This window comes from Tachysurus fulvidraco, chromosome 6 (assembly GCF_022655615.1).
Source record: "Tachysurus fulvidraco isolate hzauxx_2018 chromosome 6, HZAU_PFXX_2.0, whole genome shotgun sequence".
In the NCBI taxonomy this organism is placed as follows: Eukaryota; Metazoa; Chordata; class Actinopteri; order Siluriformes; family Bagridae; genus Tachysurus; species Tachysurus fulvidraco.
This window is the reverse complement of record NC_062523.1, coordinates 19,003,363-19,024,429: the sequence shown is the minus strand read 5'-3', so window position 1 is coordinate 19,024,429 and position 21,067 is coordinate 19,003,363. Positions and strand designations below refer to the sequence as shown.

At 37.4% G+C, this 21,067-nt stretch overlaps 2 protein-coding genes across 2 annotated transcripts; one reads left to right on the top strand and one right to left on the bottom strand.

Annotated features, from left to right (window-relative positions):
- Positions 1-340: 340 nt before the first annotated feature.
- On the bottom strand, positions 341-9,022 carry hacd2 (3-hydroxyacyl-CoA dehydratase 2). Its single transcript, XM_027164353.2, has 7 exons — positions 8,820-9,022; positions 4,539-4,656; positions 4,050-4,068; positions 3,785-3,873; positions 2,565-2,686; positions 2,227-2,405; positions 341-2,105 (listed from the first exon to the last, which is right to left on the bottom strand). The coding sequence occupies exons 1-7, from the start codon at positions 8,951-8,953 to the stop codon at positions 2,023-2,025; spliced, it is 744 nt and encodes a 247-aa protein (XP_027020154.1). The 5' UTR covers positions 8,954-9,022; the 3' UTR covers positions 341-2,022.
- A 402-nt stretch (positions 9,023-9,424) lies between these two features.
- On the top strand, positions 9,425-20,139 carry stam2 (signal transducing adaptor molecule (SH3 domain and ITAM motif) 2). The gene is made up of 14 exons (XM_027164352.2): positions 9,425-9,615; positions 11,118-11,202; positions 11,775-11,850; positions 12,339-12,434; positions 12,557-12,703; positions 13,543-13,606; positions 13,763-13,955; positions 14,212-14,306; positions 14,394-14,476; positions 14,592-14,679; positions 14,789-14,843; positions 14,938-15,094; positions 18,132-18,283; positions 18,426-20,139. Exons 1-14 carry the CDS (start codon positions 9,576-9,578, stop codon positions 18,610-18,612), a joined length of 1,518 nt encoding a protein of 505 aa, XP_027020153.1. The 5' UTR covers positions 9,425-9,575; the 3' UTR covers positions 18,613-20,139.
- The last annotated feature ends 928 nt before the right edge of the window (positions 20,140-21,067 follow it).

Below are 21,067 nucleotides of genomic sequence, written 5' to 3'. Positions count from 1 at the left end.
TTCAAGGACTTTACTTATTCCCGTGATCTTGTACAAACATTTGAACCCAGGCTTCTCTTAATACAATGACATTTTCATTGAATGTGAACTGCTTTGTGAGTGTAATCTTTTCACTGAAATACAAAGATAAAATGTATGGCACCCAATCAGACCTAAAGATCTCTACTGCCATCATGTGAAGGATCCATGAATCTTTAATCCAGAATCATCATTATTTCAGGATTAAAAATTTTATTAATGCACAAATGTGTCTGTAGAACACTGCATCTATTATGGAATACTAATACATTTTACACAAAGGCAAATACAGTGTGAATTGAGAAAGACAGAAGAACATAACTGGTTACCCAGATTAAGAGTTTATTGTAAATATATAACTTTTACTGATCATACAAAGTCTGGTGGTCCCATGCAAATCCTTTGTATCAAAAGCCGAACATTTCCTGACAGTTGTAAAGGTCATGCGTCCAATAAATTATCCTTAAATGGTGTGGTATGAGAACACTACACCACTTAAGCGAAGGAGCAGTTTTGCCTTTCATGCGGCTTTAAGTCAAGTTGCACTCTGGATTCTCATGCCGAAACGTCTGGATTTTAAGAGGATAAAAATCACTTGTTCCAGGAGCTTTACAGTTAATACTTCATATCCGTAAGCAAGCGAACACCATATCACCAGATTGCATCCTGGATCAGAACAATTCAAACCGATTAGTGTTAAGTTATCCGATTAAGCTGATTAATGGCAATAGCTGAGGTAACTGGCTACTGTCAAAGTGATAAATCACCAGGAGTTTGTTATCTACCCAATGACAAGTTGGTATGACCGTTCTCTCTTAATGGAAAATAAACCCCCCCCTGGCTACCAGAGATGGCACTTCTAGGCTACAACCTTTGAAAGTAAAGTTCAGACCCAAATGGTGGGGAAAGGCCAGTCTGCTCATTAGTTGTTTATTAAGACTAATGAGCAAGCCCTTCTTCAAGGCTTGAGCTTGCACTTCACTGCTGTCGGTAATGAGAGCAGACAGACAACAAAGTGCTTAGCAACTCTGGACTCCTGGCCTGCTCTGCGCTTCATTAGATTTTACTCATTGTAAATGCATGACTAGACGCTAGCTAATCCAATTGTGCTAGTTTCCCACTGCCACGTGCTCGTCCAGCATCAACCGTGTCTTCTTTCAATCGAAACGCTTTGGAAAGTCGCCCACTGGCAAGACTCGCAAGCTATTTAACCGCTCGCTTGAGGTCACCTTTTTAGAAGTTATGAAAGGATATACACAGATCACACAGTACACAATCCTGTATAATCACTTCAGCTATACATTACCAACATAACAATATTAAGCAAAACAACACCGTTCTTGTAGTCATTTACATGACCTTTGGAAAACAACTAACAGTGAAAAGAAATGGGAAAACATTATGAACAACCGGGCAGTATCCGGCGTAACTCCTGCGGAAATCTATGAAGAACATCAAATTAGTAGTCACACAACACAAAAAAGAAATGGGACACTATGGACGAAGAAACAAGTAGACAGCACATGAAGACATCCAGAATTTAGTCATCTGTTCAGGTTACTGACTTCTACCGATACTTCCAAGTACACAGGGCACAGTACAGGGTAGAGTTATCACTCTTTTTCATCAACACCATTTATTTAAAGGCTCTCAATTCGGTCATTACTTCAAAAGGTGAAAGCCAAAAAAGATCTACTCCATTCCTCCTTCGTTAAGGTCTGGCCAACTGTATTAAAACTGTATTAGCAAATATGGCTGCCTTCTATTAAACCATTAATATCAGATCATTATCACTATCTATAAAATTCACAAACTGCAAAATTCATTCCCTAGCTAGCTTTGTTAGAAATAATCTCGTTTCATTTTCTTGGGGTTGGGAGATGGGCTCTGTATATTGACAAGCAAGTTTCTCATTTTAAATCAGCCAAGTAAGGATTGAAAAGGTTGTCTTCCCCCTTTCCTCTGTATGGTCAGTCCACGTTGTGTGGAGCGCTGGCCGCATGTTTATTCCACTTTGCTGTACTCTTCCACATGACCCAGGACCTTCTTTCTCTGCCGCAACATGTGGAAGTAGAGCTGAGGGAACACTGCGGAAAAGAGAGACATGATTCAATGGGTCTGAGACTTGGGTAGAGGTGTGGTTAAATAGTCGGCATATACCGACATTTATTTATATTTAATCTTGGATATTTATAAAGAGACACTTACAGGGGATGTAGGAGACCATGGTGAGAATGAGGAAGGTATAATAATCAAAGGAGAAGTTATACTTGTTGGGCAAAGTGACAGAGTAGAGCCCTGTCTTCTGAACATAAGGCAGAGCAGCGTAGATGGTCAGAAGTTCTCCAGCCACTCCCATAGGGTAGAGTATAATAAAAAAGGTGTATCTACAGACAGGTGTGACATTGGTCTCTATGAATTTAATGCTTATACAGAATAAAGCTTTATTAATAAATGGCATTGTAATGCTCCCAATCCCATACAGAACACTACACAAGAAAAACAAATGCATAATCAATAGCATTGTTGGTGTTAAAAGCCTTTACCTTGCCCATTTAATGAGATAAGGCAGGTGATTGAGTAGGCTGAAAGTGTAGAATGAATAGCGGATGATCTCCGTAATGGTCCATGCTACCACAAAGAGAAGCACACTGTCTTCACTCTGGACCTTAGGCACAGGAGGAGAGGATGGTAGAGTAAGTGTTATACATTACTTATATGTGATTGATTTAAGATGTTAAACCAGAAGCATGCAGTTTTTTCCACTACTTTTGATGCATTTCGGTAACTGGAAACTCAGGCAGAGACAAAGCTCATCATCAGCACAGCAAACAGCTATGAATAACCTGCAAATCATTCAACTTCAAAAGGATCATTCGATATTAAATCTACATTAAAATGATGTTAGTAAAAGAACAAACGGAACACGCCAAGAAAATGGCACGATAGCTTCGACACATACCAATACTACTGTTACTAATACAATGTTACTAATCATATTGTTTCCAAGCGTAATGCTCTTGAGATAAGAAAAACTTACAGTTCGTTAATGTTTCAGCAAAGATGTCTTTCTCTGGGTGAGCAAAGAAAACCTGAACCTTAATCACAGGCACCATGAGAGTAGAGGTCTTAAATAAATCTAAAGAGATCTGGACTGGATATTCAAATAACCATTAAAAATGATGCAAAATGGAAACGCTTTGGATTTTCATGGTCCATATTGATCAGTTACTTACTGTCTGACATGTTCAGACAATATAAAACAAAGCATTTAAAAACATATAAATTTCATTAAATGTTCTTTAAATTTAAATGCTCTCCACATACACGGCACAGTGGAAAATCGAACGCCAAACCCTGGTGTGAGGTCACCGTGCTCCCCTAAGTGTGTACTAGTGCAGAAGAACTTGAATAAAATATATAAAGGTAAACAATTAGTCAATGGCTATAAACAAAAGTCGAAGTGATCATATCTTTTTTTGTTTTACCCAGTCAGGTTGTCACTAATCAGACTCAAAATGAAGCCTCTGAACTACAGTTTTTCCCACAATACACTGACCAGTTATGCCACGGTGGTCGGTTCAATCAGAAGACATTACCAGCTGTATCCAGACTGCATGCTGGTAACCCCCGATCTGATGTCTTATTGTATCATATATATATTCCACCCTGTAACACCTGTCCATCTAATAAGCTTTGTATACATCTCTGTGCTACACAACAAACATAATACAACAATAATGCATGAATAATACATGAGACTCACTTCTCTAACACTGTGTGTAACAGCCCATGTGAGGAACACACGTGACATCACCTGAAACCCAGTCAGGACCACAGAGGAAGGTACGATGCCTAGAAAAGTATACAGAGAAGGCAATATGCATGCACAGTGTAAAAAAGGAGAATATAAAGGTGTACAGGTGTAAGAAAGGACTGAGTACTTACTAAGGGATCATGCATGTGTATAGATATGTTCATTTTACAAGTTATATATCGATAAAAAGATACATAATCGTTAAAACACTTACCCACTGCACAATGCAATATCTGTTAAAAAAAACAACATAACCATGTTAAAACTATGTTATATAACCAAGTAAAAACATCACTAGCAAAATCGAAAATATTTCCCACTGAATTATTACTGGAACATTTGTGTAAGGTTATCGGATATCCGCGTACGTCATTGAAATACAATATGCATTGCTTGTAATTTATGCTCAGGAAAAAATAAGTCGTTATTGTCACATGGTGACAATGATCTCTAACTGATGCAAGGAAAATGAAAAGCATCAGACACATCTAATTTGCACACTGGACTGCTGACACAAAGGCGTTTGTGTTGGAACTCAGTAGTGTAACGAAGCGCTGCTCTGGAAATAGCTCCCTTTCTAAGTATGTGATCCTGTGCCAAAGCATTTTATCACACTGGCAGGAGAACAGAGTTGATCCCAAACCGATTGTGTTGCTATATATAAAAATAATAGATTTTTTCCCCCACACAGCTCATGACAGACCTCAAGAAGTGCTCCAGTCTGGAAGAATTTCAGTGGCTTTTCTATCGAGTAGTACAGTCCGTGGTAGCTGCCTCTAGTAAGATAAGCCCGGACAAGACCCACAGCAATGACCAGCCACCTGAAACCAAAAAAATAGACAGTCTAGAATGTTTGAAAACAGCCAGGAAGATGTGAGTTGAGATCCCACTGTCAGTTTCCAAAAGTCACAAGGAAACAAATCTTTTTCATTTTGTATCCGTTACACAAACACGAGCACCTGTTTAACACAGTTTGGTCCACATTCACATTGTTCTGAAGACATGGGATTAAATGTAAATGCTGTTTAAATACCAAACGTAAACTGTAAAATTACTAAGGGTTAAATGCACTAAATATTAATCATTATACAGTCATATGCAAATGTTTAGGAACCCCTGACAATTTCCATGATTTTCATTTATAAATATTTGGGTGTTTTTGATCAGCAATTTCATTTTTATCTATCAAATAACTGAGGGACACAGTAATATTTCAGTAGTGAAATGAGGTTTATTGGATTAACAGAAAATGTCCAATATGCATCAAAACCAAATTAGTCAGGTGCATAAATTTGGGCACCCTTGCCATGTTGTTGATATGAATACCTGTAACTACTTAGCACTGATTAACTGGAACACACAATTGGTTTGGTGGCTCATTAAGCCTAGAACTTCATATACAGGTGCATCCAATCATGAGAAAAGGTATTTAAGGCCAATTGCAAGTTGTTGTTCTCTTTGTCTCTCCTCTGAAGAGTGGCAACATGGAGGCCTCAAAACATCTCTCAAATGACCTGAAAACAAAGATTGTTCAACATTATGGTTTAGTGGAAGGCTAAAAAAGTTATCACAGAGATATAAGCTGTCAGTGTCCACTGTGAGGAACATAGTGAGGAAATCGAAGACCACAGGCACAGTTCTTGTTAAGGCCAGAAGTGGCAGGCCACGTAAAATATTGGAGAGGCAAAGGCGAAGGATGGTGAGAACGGTCAAAAACAGCCCACAGACCACCTCCAAAGACCTACAACATCCACTTGCTGCAGATGGTGTCACTCTGCATCGTATTTGGTCATAACAAGGGGAGTTATGCATGGTGGCAAAAGAACACAGCATTCCAAGAAAAACACTTGCTACCCACAGTAAAATTTGGTGGAGGTTCCATCATGCTGTGGGACTGTGTGGCCAGTGCCGGTACTGGGGATCTGGTTAATGTTGAGGGTCGCATTGATTCCACTGAATATCAGCAGATTCTTGAGAATAATGTTGAGGAATCAGTCACAAAGTTGAAGTTACGCCGGGGCTGGATATTTCAACAAGACAATGACCCAAAACACTGCTCAAAATCTACTCAGGCAATTACTGTATGCAGAGGAACAAGTACAATGTTGTGGAATGGCCATCCCAGTCCCCAGACCTGAATATCATTGAACATCTGTGGGGTGATTTGAAGCAGGCTGTCCATGCTCGGCAACCATCAAACCTAACTGAACTGGAGATGTTTTGTAAGGAGGAATGGTCCAAAATTTAGGTACAGGTACAGAACATTACATGCTATAGGAAGCGTCTAGATGCTGTTATTTCTGCTAAAGAAGGCTCTACTAAATATTGATGTGATTTTTCTGTTGGGGTACCCAAATTTATGCACCTGACTAATTTGGTTTTGATGCATATTGGGCATTTTCTGTTAATCCAATAAACCTCATTTCACTACTGAAATTACTGTGTACTTCAGATATTTCATTCATTCATTCATTCATTCATTCATTTTCAACCGCTTATCCGAACTACCTCGGGGCAAGGGGAGCCTGTGTCCATCTCAGGCGTTATCGGGCATCAAGGCAGGATACACCCTGGACGGAGTGCCAACCCATCGCAGGGCACACACACTCTCATTCACTCACACAATCACACACTACGAACAATTTTCCAGAGATGAAAATCAACCTACCATGCATGTCTTTGGACATGCATTATAGATATTAAATGTTGGATCAGCTATTAGTTATTGAGAACAATGATGAAGTTTATACAAGTATTGTGCTATAAAAAGTACTGAGCCTGACAATACAATGCTTTAAAAAAAAAAAACTGCACCGTGAACTGATGCATGATGATACAGATATCATGTCATCTTGTCACGCAGCACTATGATAGATTGTGTGAAACTTCTGCAATCCAACCGGGAAATCATCATATACTGATTACAGCATACCAGAACAATCATCTTACGGAAAAAGGTATGTTACTGTTCCATAAAGGACTAAAAATATAACTTATTTTCTAAAACAATTGAATTTAATGCTTGTTTTTTGTTCTCCCTGTTTCCTTCTTTTGTATTTAATAGCCTGAAGAGTTTGTATTTAATAGCCTGAAGAGTTTCTCCACCCAGGAACACAGTTAGCCACAACTTGGAAACAAATGCAAATCCAGGGCAATCTGTATGCTATCTATGTGTATCGCTTTCCTATTTAATAACTCGTCAAAGTAAGAGGAACCAGTAGTGAAATGTTGTTGTTGCCCTTTGCTTCTCCCTGTTTGGGCTCACCACAGCAGACCATACCATTCACATTTCATTTTGGAACAGATTTTATGCCAGATGTCAGATAATGCCAGTGTACTTTGTGTCAGCACTGAGAGCTAAACCATCAGTGGCTACTTTACACATTTGTAGACACCCTTCTCCAGAGCAAATTACATTTTATCTCATTTTATACAAATGAGCAACTGAAGGTTTAGGTTAAGGGCCTTGCTTAGGGACCCAGCAGTAACAGCTTGGTAGACCTGGGATTCGAACTCTCAAACTTCTTATAAGTCCAACACCTTAACCACCAGGCTACCGTATCCTGTTAGGTTGGTTTACTGCCCGGGAATCAATTCCAGGCTGCGGCAATGAGAACGTGCTGCCACTGGACCACCAGGGACTACAAACAAGAAATGAAATACTCCTAAAGATTACTACTATTTCTAAGTCCCTTAACTTTACATAACACTAAGTATAGCTGTCTGTGCATGAATTCCACAGGTTAAAATATTAGATCCACTAATTATTCTGTTGCCCTAGTGTTCAGACTTCTCTGAGCCTTCATGAGCCATCTCAACAGTCCAAAACACAAGCAGTCGAGCTAGCGTGATTTATATTATCCAATTAGGGAGAAGAGGAAAGTGTCTGTTACAGATTTAGAGCTACCAGGGTGGGGTGAGATTAGTGCTAGGGTGTACACCCGACACACATCACAACAAAAACCATTTTGTTCACCATTTTACATCCAAAAAAATCTCATTTAGCTGGGGCTTCTCACAGAGCAAGCAGACACGGCTGATATTCTGGATAATATTAACAGCAAGGGTCACTATTTTTATTCTAATTTCTTTTAGCCTCTCCTCCACCTTCATTTCACCCACAAGTCTTTTCACATGGATCACTACTAATAAGATATGGAAGAGAAATGGGCTGGAAAAATATCCTCTTCTAAAATGCACACAAATTTTTTCTATTTGTAATCACCTCACACGACGGTCCGTGATAAGCTGCATGAATCTTTTACTGGGCTATAAAGAATCCAGACCTTTCAGTCACTCCTTTTTTTTGGAAGCACAAAATAAAAAAAAAAGTTCTCTGTTTTGACATTTGTTAACAGAAAGAGCTGCATATAGACAAATATAAACCTTACATTAATGTTGATTTTTTTTGTTTGTTTTTTGTTTTGGGGGTGGGGTGGGGTAGTAGACCTGCTAGCTCATTTATACCTAAAAGAACCTAAGGCAGTGTTTAGAAACGATCTCCTAGTTGCACTTTGAGCTCATTTCTAAAGCATGATCAGTCCTGTTTGACTGAGATAACACAGATTCTATCAAACTGCCAATGTTTTACAGCCGCATTTGTTCCAAGTGCTCAATCATAAAGCAGAATCAACGTGAAAGTTCAGTACACTATCGTGTAAAGGGGAAAACCCCAACCTCAATAAACAAAAAACAAAACTATTTTAGAATGTAAAGAAATAGATATTTAACAGATAAACACACGAGTCCACAGACAGGATACACTACTAGATAATCCACAAAATAATAACCTACTTCTGTGACTATGCTTTATTCTAGGTGAATTTCTGCTTATTGTGCACACAGTGCACGTTATAAATCTTGAATAACCAATTAAAGTCGTCGTGTAAAACGCTAACGCCTGTGCATGTTCACTGTGCATGCTGAAATAGATCAGGAAGTACATTTCAGCCTGCTAGCTAGCTGAGATGAGTTGTTTTCATACCCAGCTGTCATGATCACGTTGTAGATGACCAGGTAGGCGGTGGCCAGAGCTCCAGCTCCCTTCTTCTTCTTGTGGTTGTGATGATCCCCATCATTAAATGTTTTTTTGGTGCTCCCCATGACAGGTGCAGACATAGCTGAGCTGTCAGATGGCTAACTGCTCACTACTGGCGTCCCTCTAAATTAGGGTCCTTAAAGCAAGTTTAGGGATTTAGACAGAGCGCCATCTATTGGACACATTAAATATGTACAATATGACAAAAAAAATCATGTGTTGCGTGTAATTTAATGCAAAGATCAGTTAAAAAAATTAAACATCGGTTTTATATATATATATGATTTAACAATCAGACTGTAACGCATATTATTCGCCAGGTGGCATTATATAGAGGAAAACAGTTATAAAACTGTCCATTAACGCCTGATTGAAATACTAGAGATACTTTAACAAAACAAATCCAAACGAATGTTACATATGTGATAAAGAAAAAATTATAAAACTTTCTTTCTTTTTTTAAAAAAAAAAGCCAGGATACAAAGTTTAAAAAAAAAACTCACAGTTGTCAACAGCAAAGGTTTCTGTTCAGGCAGTAAAGAGGGCAGCTAGTTAAGTTTACGGAAGAGTAAATGGTGAAACTGCAGGGAATTTGATGGGCGACGGAAATTCAGTTTGTTGTCTATAGACTCTTTAAGATTAGAAATAAACAAATAAAAAAACCCATTTAGAATAAGGTTTCAGATCGGGAACGGAATCAAGATGCCGTTATTTGGGCAAAATCCTTTCGATCAGGATGTCGGTGAGTGTGAATGTTTACTGTTAGCTTTATTGACTTAGCCTGCTAACTCGGTTAGCATCATCACCGACGGTTACTAGGCAAAAGAAGTCGAGTATAAAAGCGTATAATGACGCAGTTTAAAGCTGTCATATAAAGTATTTAAAGCTTAAGTTATTCCTCGTTACATAGATAGTGTTGTAACAAATGTAGCACTGATTCCTATTATTATTACTGTGTCATCATGATGATGATGACGATGATGGTGGTGGTGGTGGTGAGGGTTATTTACAGTAGTAGTTGGTGAAGTATATGTTTAAAAAAGATGTTTAAAACATTTAGGTTAAACATTCAACATGAATTGTTTAACTACTTGGTTACCAACTACTTAGTTACCAACTACTTAGTAACTATTTCTGTTTTGTTGTTGTAGTAAAATATTAGCTAATGGCACCCAAAAAAGTCCCAATCGACAGTTCTTTTATCTCAAAGTATGCTTTTGAGAGAATAAAAAGTTAGATACAAACGTTAATTTTAGTTATGACAAGTTTATCTTTTCTGGTTTATCAATATAAATCATATGAATTTGTTTCCAATTCATTTTATTTCTTTTAGCAATTTCCCATTGTCTCAAAGCAGCTTTACAGAAGTATGGAAACAGAAGAGAAAGAAAGAAAGAAAAATAATAAGAAGAATAATTATAAATAAGTGAATGTATACAATTAAAGGTTAAAATTAATTTAAAAAAGATTAACTTAATTTAAAATACTATACATCTAATCCCTGTTCCAGTTGATGGTGACACTCAAAAGTACAGACATTAATAACACTATACATTTAAAAGGTTTGTAATAGGTTTATTATGCCAAACTCGATCAGATTTAGGTTTTGCCGAGCTATAAAGTCAAGGATAATTATGTTTTAGGATTATGTGATTTTGGTTTTCTAATTAGTCTGTTTTTATTTTATCAAAGTAAGGTGTTTATACATCAATAAAGTTTCTTAAGAGATTTTCCAGATTCAGAATATCAGAATATTTTCCAGATTCAGAATATCAGAATTTGACCCTGTGGAGGATTTTTTTCCTAAATGAAACACAGATCTTTCCACTTTTGCTCAGTTTTATACGTATGAAATCATATATTAATCAGCAACTATTAGCGGATGAGTTCAAGAAATACTGGTGTCTATTAGGCAAAGTTTAAACATTTTTTTAAAATAAAGTGATGCTTGATGATCTTACTGGTGTTGTTTTTTTCTTTCATCCAAAACAACAGAATAATACAGTGTTTGCACATAGAACAGTTCACATTTACTCTGGAAAATATGTAGAACATAATAAAAATACATATTTATACAATGACAATAAGGACTTCACCAAAAGTGAAGCTTCTTTGTAGCTTGGAGCACAAATGTTTATTAATCTGGGTTTGAAGTGTAGAAATGTGTAAAGTATTCAGATGTTCTGTTGATTGGTTGTTCTGTTTTAATGGAGGTTTAAAGACTGGTTATTTTTGTATTTTCAGAAAAAGTAACTAATGAAAACAACACAACAGAGGACTGGAGTCTTATTATGGATATTTGTGATCGAGTTGGGACAACACCTAATGGGTAAGTGAATGTGTGAGACACAAAATTCATCATACCATGAGAATGAAACAAATCTATAATACAATATTATTTGTTATGCTTATACTGCATTTCAAAGAACACAGTGACCTGCTATGTCTGCCTTGCACCTCCAGGGTTGGGGGTTCAATTCCTGACTCCACCGTGTGTGTGTGTGTGGGGGGGGGGGTCTTCAGGTGGTCCTGTATCTTCCACTAGTCTAAAGACGTGTTGTAGGCTGATTGGTGTGTCTAAATTGTCTGTAGTGTGAGTTGGGTGTCTGTGTGTGAGATTGTGCCCTGTGATGACTTGGCACCCCTGCCTTTTGCCCCAAATCTCCGGGGTAGACTCCAGGTTCCCTGCAACCCTGTGTAGGAAAAAAGGGCAGAAGATGGATAGATGGTTTAATGGATACTTCATATTAACTTTTTTGTTGAGAATTTATTCTTTAGTGTTAGACTTCATTTTAGTCTTCCTATTAGTTCATATAACAATTTTTGGGATTGTTATTTTAGTAACCATAATGGTTACCAGTATCTGGTAAGTCTAATGCTTTGTTTATTTGTTTGTTCTAGTGCAAAGGATTGTCTCAAGTCAATCATGAAGCGAGTCAACCACAAGGTTCCTCATGTGGCAATGCAAGCACTAACAGTGAGTGCAATAACTGAATGCTTTACCCATCCACTACTACTCTGGTGGCTTTTATTTATTTATTTGTTTGTTTGTTTATTTAAAAAAAATTTTTTAGATATACTCTCCCAGTGTATCTTATACAAGGGGTATAATCTCTGCCCCAGAGCACAGGAAATGGCAGTGATCAATGTCTGTCCACTCGATCTGAGTCACTGTGCCATCTCAGTCTGCGAAGATGTATTTTTTATTTTTAGCCTTCCTTTGCTGCTTCCTCAAATGAAATTAGCTGGAAATTATTGCCATAGGTTTCACCATCCAATAATATATTTAAATAATTTTAAGTATTTAAAATGGATTTTGTACAGAAATAAACCTTCCTGCTTGTACAGCAACTCTTGTTAATTTGATCATTTATTTAACATTTTATATATACCTGTAAACTATACAACCCACCCCATATAAATCCTGTTTCTCAATTACTGATTTTATTATTGTTCCCAATTTAGTTGCTTGGTGCTTGTGTTGCGAACAGTGGAAAGATCTTCCATCTTGAAATCTGTTCCAGAGAGTTTGCCAGTGAAGTACGAAGCATTTTGAATAAAGTAAGTCGCTGTTTCCCCCTCTCTGAATTTTACTGTTGCTAATAAAATACTACAATGTGGGAAAAACTCACATTTCACTGTGTGGTAAAATGATACCATTCTGCATTTTTGTCTTCTCTCAGTTGCATCCTAAAGTATGCGAGAAGCTCAAAGGCCTGATGGTGGATTGGGCAGAGGAGTTCCAGAAAGATCCACAACTGAGCCTCATTGGTGCAACCATAAAATCTCTAAAGGAAGAAGGAGTGACTTTCCCGTCCTCAGCCTCGAAGGTGCTTATTCTCGGTTCTCACCGAAGTCTGCATTCAGTCTTACACTGAGATTAGCTTTATGGAGGTGTATAAACATATCCTGAATAATTTGGTTAATATGTAAATTGGAATAAAAGTAAACCCAACCGGTTTGAACACACATGGATGTACAAGTTAGAGCCGATCAAAACTGTTGAAAATTATACATTTCCCCAATCCATTAGTATTCCCTTTATGATCATCCTGTCTGATTTGGCCTAAATATAGGAACACTTTCATTCAGGTCAGCTTTGCAGAAGTGATTAATTATTAATCTCCTCACACTAACCGTGATGGAAGGACCGCATCAGTTCTTCTATGGTCGTTTCCGTAATGTGGGTCAGCTTGCTTTTTTGCCGGTTGCAGTAAAGACGTGTTTTAGGTTAGTAGTGGCAAAGTGTTCCTCAGCGACTTTCTGCTGTTACAGAGCAGAAAAAGAGGTTGTTGTTGCTGAGCAGTCATGGTATGAAGCATGTGAGTGAGGGACAGCTGAGAGATCACAATGGAATTTCCTTCTACATTCTTGTAATTGTTAGACCACAAGACTTTTTTTTTTTTCCTCTTTTCCTCTTTCATTTTTCCTTGACACATTGTAGTATGCAGACCATTACTAGGTATCTGGTGTCTAAAGAGCACAGTATGCATTTTCCATCGAAAGTCCAGAATATTCACTCAAACCTACCGGTGTAGTTTAACACAAACAGAGTGAGAGCTATAGAATCTGGGTATTTGTCATAGAGTATTGTGTACTATAATGGCACAGACCTTTTGATCTGATGAAGTAAGTGACCTTTTACTATATTGATCTTTGTTGACTGCAGACTAGCAAGTCCAGCAGCACCACTGCCACGAACCGAGCACCTGATGATGATGACCTTGCCAAAGGTAACGTTCCTGCTGCAATTGCTACTTCATGATAAATAATATACTTAATTATTATTTTTTTAACTGACTTATTGTTTTACATATTACTGTGATATTATGAAGTTAATCAGGGAATAAACTGATACAATGACGGTACCTATGTCTGGTTCTGTGCAGCTATTGAGCTATCCTTGCAAGAGCAAAAGCAACAAGCTGAAACTCGACCACTTTTCGTGACACCTGACCCCCCTTTCAATACCGATGGCGTTAAAGAAACCCGTAAAGTGCGTGCTCTTTACGACTTTGAAGCCGCTGAGGACAATGAACTCACTTTTAAGGCTGGGGAGGTTGTTTTTGTTCTCGATGACAGGTATATATCCATAATAATTGTGAAAATTTAACATACAAGACATGGCAGAAATCAGAAGCCACAAATTAGCATGAAGACTCAAACAGAGCATGAGACCAAATCGTACTACTTAAAATCTAACTAAGAATAAGTATTGTCTTGGAAGTCAAGCTTAGGGTCCATTTATTTCAGCCAAAAATTTGTTTGTACTATTATATTTAACCTGATGATATTATTATTAGTAGTAGTATTACTGTAACACTTTCCTGTTTAATAGTGATCCAAATTGGTGGAAAGGAGAGAATCATAGAGGAGTAGGACTGTTTCCATCTAACTTTGTCACAACTAACCTAAATGCAGATCCAGAACCAGGTAAAACACTTGCACTTATTCTAATGTAATGGAGAATACCATTATGTTTTGTAAATTTACTGATTGTGTTTTTATTTTACTTTATAGTCACTTCTGTAGAAAATACAACAGTTGCCGAGGAGCCCACAGTGGAAGTTAAAGCAGAGCCAGAACCAGTGCATATAGATGAGGTAACTTTTTAAACCTAGTTTTAGCCCAACATCCTCCACATTGTTTCTCTGGAAGCAGCAAGTCATTTAAAACATAAATACTAATGAAATATTTTGCTGCGCATGTTTTCCATAGGAAAAGATGGACAGAACTTTGTATTTACTCCAGAACACAGACCCGGCCGACCCTAAACCTGACAGCTCTGAGCTGATTACGTTGGAGGGTACACACGATGCTTATATTGAAATATGAGCTTGACTGGATTATTCCTTTAATTATTCAATTTAACCGATCCTGATACTTATTTTATTTTATTTATTTTTTTATTGTAGCTGAATGTGCACAGATGAATCCTCTGATCGATGAGCAATTGCAAGAGATCGATAGGTTTGTGGAAATGGGAAAAAAAAATCATCATAAGGCATGTCCACAGTAACAGAGGATCTAAAATTAATTAACATTTGATTTCTCTGGCTTGTAGGAAGCACTCAGAGATGTCCGAGCTGAATGTGAAGGTGCTAGAAGCCCTGGAGCTCTATAATCAGTTAATGAACGAAGCTCCTCTGTACTCCGCATACTCAAAGATTGCAGCTCCTCAGGGGACGTATCCAGGTGCTTCTCCTGCTGTAGCTATGCAGGTAACACACACACACACATACATGCATTACTAAGGGCCTTTTTACACCTGGTCACTTCGTGTGTTTTTTCTGATCCGATAGCTATCTGATTTGTTCAAACTGTTTCATTTACATTAGGCCACATAAATGCATCTTGGCGATTCGGATATCAATTCGATCTTTCTACTCCCGCCCAAAATGCAAATATATTTGACCTCATTTCCGGGGTAATTGAAATGGAGCACGTTTTGGTGTATGCGGTTTTCAGAATGCAATCAAAAAGAAGACGAAAAAAATTGTTACGACGGCTCTGCTACAAAAAACAGCATTTACTGTTTGCTACATTTTCGCTGGTGGCAGCAGTGCATTTTAAGACCCCACGAGACACCTGGGTGAAAGATCACTTGTGAGTGACGTATTTCCGTTTGTGAGGAGTATAGCGCTGACTAATGTGGCTTGAACAACTATATTCATTTAAACCTGTCCAGTTTCGTCTGAAATGTGTCCCAGACCAACTCCTGAAGTGGTTTGAATGATCGGATTTATATCCATCTCGAAAACATTTAGACCTGGTCTTTTTACGATCGGATAGTTATCGGATCACAGAAAACGCAGGAAGTGACCAGATACAAAAAGCCCCTCAGATGCAATACAATACAATGACCTAAAATATGATGAAGAAGAGAGAATTCACATTCTGCAAAATGTGTATTCATGTAACATTGCCATGCATTGATGCAGAAATAGGTTGCAAGATATTCAACAAGGCAAATGAATGGAAGTATTTTATTCCATCATCAGAAGTGAGCCATGTGATGGATTTGCCACCAGACAATGTATATTAACAGGTTATATACAGGCAAGTTTGAACTGAACTGGTCATTTGAAATCAACAGCAACATAGCACATGCCAGAAGGCCAGCTAAAAGCAGTAGTAGCAGTAGTCCAGGTCTTTGTGATGCTATACTGAGTGAATCCAGAGTGAGTGTAGTCAGGTTTGTGAAGGCCGATTGGTTATCAGTCGATAAACCAAGGTTCCTTTGAAGGTGATATTTATGAGGTGCCCAACTGGATTGCAGGACTAACTGGGATGACAAGACATTCTGTCTTCAATTTAAATTTGTTTTTCTCCTGTTCCCTGATGACATTGATACAAGCTGAAACTTGTTGTGATTATATCCTCTGGGTAAAGGATCTGGGCGTATACTCTCTGGGCGTATGGTGAAGAAAGACATACTGTAGAAATGAATGACTGGGTCTAAAGAGTATGTGCAGGGAGTGCACTGATCCCTGGGGGACATGCCAACGTCTTGCCCTATCAGCCCTCCACAAGCCCCTGTACCCCGTAGTAACACATTGGGTGGATTTTTTTTTACCTGCTAGTGGCTGCCTCTTTCAAATTAAACAATGTGGCAACATTCTAAAGCATGATGATTTTGTAGTATCGCTAAACAGCTAAAGCTAGTAAAAATAGTGAAGAATTTGTTAATATCATAGTTCTGATAATAAGTATTTCTTATAGCATAGTTATATATTTGGCCTTATACTTATCAATTCTTGCTTTGTATTGTTGTTGTCATTTCTTGAATTTATGCAAACCTGTTCCTCTTCATCCAGTTGAACAAGATTTGTGGGTAATGTCAAAATTTATGATCGTGACTCCCAAAAGTTAAAGTGGTGACTGGATGGACGAAGTAGGATTGAATTAAGCTTTATTAAGTGCAGATTTGTTCATTCTGGATAACATTGTTGTAGATTGTTACAGCAGATATAAATCTCAGAAACATACATATGTGTGGTGAAAAATACTGTGAGCATAACCTCTAGAACATTCCATGGAAGAAAGGGATATAGATTTTTGCATATAACATGATGGTGATTTAATTAAGATTTTCTGGTCATTTCTAATGGGCTTGGCATGAGCTCAATCCACAATCACACTTTATTTTTTGGGCTGTGGTGATTAATTTATTGTGTATATGTACCAACCTTACAACAAAAATCAACAAAACTAGTGTCAGGCACAATATTCTTGTCTGCTCTGAAATGACATCGACGCTTACATATAATCGTTGAGATGTAACCTACAGCTCATTCAAAAAGTATTCACTTTTTTTAGTGACCATCGGGTTCTTGGTCACCTCTCTTACTAAGGCACCGGTTTGCCCAGTTTGTCCTGGTGACCAGCTTCTGGAAGAGTCTTGGTTGTGCCAAAAGTCTTCCATTTGAGAATCATGGAGGCTGCTGTGCTCTTGGAAATCTTTATTGGAGCAGAAGTTTTTTGTAGGCTTCCTCAGATCTGTGCCTTAAAATAGTCTTGTTTCTGAACTCTGCAGGTAGTTCCTTAGTGACTTCATGGTTTGGTTTTTTGCTCTACTATGCATTTTCAGCTGTGTGGCCTTCTATAGAGAGATTTGTGTCTTTCCAAATCATGTCTAATCATTTAATGCATCACAGGTGGACTCATATCAAGTGTAGAAACATCTCAGCAACTATCAAGAGAAATAGGAGACACTTAGATATATTTTTTCTCAGTATATGTTGTCTCATTAGATGTTTTCTGCTAGTATTGTGATAAAACCTTGATCACAGCAGTCATGATCATGATTTATGGTGTGAACTGTTATACCATAAGATTGTATTAATGTGTGTCAACTTACACATTTCTAAGCTGCCAAACATTCTGGCAAACAATGCAATCCTTCTTTGTAGTTATAATGACCTCCACATTTCTTGGAAGGTTTTTCACCAGATGTTGGAACACGGCTGTCTGGATTTATGTTCATTTAGCCATGAGAGCATCAGATAAGGTACTGATTTGGGGTGAGGAGTCAGTTTGCATAAAGTGGAAGTGTACCGCTAAAGCATACAAAGACTAAAATGATGTTGACAATGACATGCTTTGAGGTTTGTGGAAGGCTCACGTTTAAATGTGGTGGTCACGTGTCCACATACTTTTGTCGATATAATGTATGGTATGTATAGGAGGGCTGAGTCTCTTACTGATTTTCTGTTAAAGTTGAGATTTCATTACTTATTGCTCATGCATTTATTTTAGGGTTACCCAGGCCAGCCTTCAGGGGTCTACATGCCTGGTGGTGTCCCACAAGGCTACAGTCTGGGCTCAGATCAAGCTGCCCCCCTCTGCTCACTGCCCACCACAGTAAACTCTACAGCCCCCAGTCAGCCAGCTCAGACTCCCTACATGAGGTACCTTTTTTTGTCATAGAACTATATTAACAACAGTCTGTTGCTTTTAAACCAAAGCTTATAAATACAGATATAGTAATATAGACATAATTAATTTGTGTGGCCTATGTACAGTAATTCTTGTTTTGTATTCTTCTTGTAGTGGTTTGGCTGCACCGTATATGACCCAAGCTCCTACCACTTACCCGCCACAGATGGCTATGGACATGTCATCTTATCAGAATGCTAATCCCGGTATGCCTCCACCCTCTTATCCAGTGGCACCTCCTGCCCATCCATCAGCACAGCAGCACCATCAGACAGCTTATTACCAACAGCCCCTCCTATAAAGCTTATCACTGTCAATGCTGTCAAACTCTGAAATCGCCTGATGTTAAGGATGTACTACGGCAGACATCTGACTCAGCAGCAACTCACTACTCAACCATTGGTAAAATGCAATTAACAGGCTTTTGAAGGGTGCCGTCCACAATTTCTTTTTTTATGAACATATTTTATTTGAAAGTACACTTTATCTCATTTTCTATTAATAAGAATACACACCAGCATTCACCAGCATGCTAGATGTATAGCTGAAGATCACGGCATGTATTCTCGGAGATAAGAATATAATTTATGGGAAATGGTTAATAGATTCTTTAAGATTAGACCTCTTTTTTGGCAGACAAATATTTTTTGATTGACAATTTAACTGTCATGTCTTGCTGCCTTAACATAATTCAGGAGTCATAAAGACACAAAGTATTAGAAATGTTCACAAACTAGCAAATTGAGGAAATAAATAAGTGCCATGACATTCAACAGTTTGGTTAATATCCATGTTTACATTCAAAGCCTGAACAGACTAACACAGTTTAATACTCTTGTGTTGAAATCAGACAGCTGGTGCATGGAGAAGCAGCAGTTAGGGACCATCACAATAGTCTGCTGAAATCAGAGGATTTTATAAGATTGGCTTTGAGCTGAATTTGGGCACAAATGCAATCCCTTTATAGTTAATTCCACAGTTTCTATGTAGTAATTGTTATTGTACAAATAATAGTGATAGCCTTTCCATTGTAGTTGGAGTTCTCCAATTAAAACTCTGTAAAATTGAAATAAATCATAAATAATGGTGATGCTTTAAAATGAAATGATGAATAATGCCTTAAATGGCCTTGATGTGTGAAAATTTTTTTTTTTTTTTTGTGTAGATATCTAGATGTAAAATATATTTTGGAGGACAACTGCAATGCTTTTGACCAAATAATCATCATAAGATTTATGGAACAGTTTGTTGTTTTATTAAGGTTCTTTATTGCAAAATTAATATCAGTCTAAACTGTCTGTAAGATACTTAGTTGTCAAAATTAAATCAGTTTATTTCGCATTTAACATGTCAGAGAGAACTGAGCAAAACCAGTATCCAGGTTGTAGTATGACATAGACAGGAGAAACATACTCACTTTATTTCCTTAACCTGTCACAAATGACGTGTTGTATAGTCATTGTAAAAAATACTTGGCTTTTCTGTTTTGCACCTATCTGTATGATTATATAGATCATTTATTTTATCTGTATGATAATCATTTACCAACAGATGCCTTGTTCTGTCAGATGATGGAAGTCAAATTAAAACATGCAATTTTTGGAATTGTTTTTCAGATGCTGCTGTATATCTGTAAAAAAAAAAAAAAAAAGAAAAAGAAAAGAAAGAAACAAAAACCCTAGGTTAATGTTCATATACAGGCCTGTACATGTCTGGCAGACCCAATGTTTTGTAACATAACAGTCATTTTGTGTCCTCATTTTAACATTACCTTTGTAACACAGTAAAATTGTAATATCTTTCTCAATAAATTTGCCTTGTGTTTCAAGTGGTTTTAGAGATTGTTGGAATTGTTTGAAACCCCTGGACTCAATGTTGCAGATCAAATATTATAATGCTCCTGGTTAGCCATCTGTACAATATACATCTTGCAACAAGTCATGCAACTCTTAAATAAGGTGATTAATACAATATGCAAAACATGTCTACTAAACACGTTTCAGAGTTACTTTCTGCAAAAAAAACAGCTGCACAAACCGCATTTTATTTCTTTAGTGAAGTCAAAAGTCTTGTGTATTGCAAGACTTGCAGTGCTGCCTTTCTGACGGACCTACAGGGTGTCTGAACTATAGAATTCTATACCTTTCTACCAACACATTCATTATACATAATAGACCTATTCACTGTAATTGGCGTTGTTCAGGTTTTAATTACTAGAAATGTTTGTGATAAGAAATGATAAACTGACTATTAAGGTTGTTATCAGAGCATTAGGTTTAAATATTTATTTAAATGGATTCCATTTGAACATGAAATATCTGATCCTTGTGGTTGTGCCCATAATGATGGAAAAGGCAGCTTACCCCATACAGGCAGGAACCTACGGTTCATCTACGTTACAAAATGAAATCGAAAAATATATGAAAATATTATAGAAAATAAGGCAATCATACTGGTAAAGACAATGTGAAACACAATAAACAAATTCTATTCCATTTCATTAGTGACATGCAGAAATCATCACAATGAAATAAAACCTACATTACATTCTTCTGACATCTCACAAGTAGCTAACTATGCTACAGATGAGGGGCATTAAACAAAATATTTTACTTTTTCATGCTTATTCATTAGTGATTAGATTATGTATGCAAGAAGTTTTTAGAGATATATTTGTTTCATAGATGCATTTCAGGGTACTATTTTGACTGATGGCACAAATTCAACATATTCATACAGACTGAATTTGGTGTGAA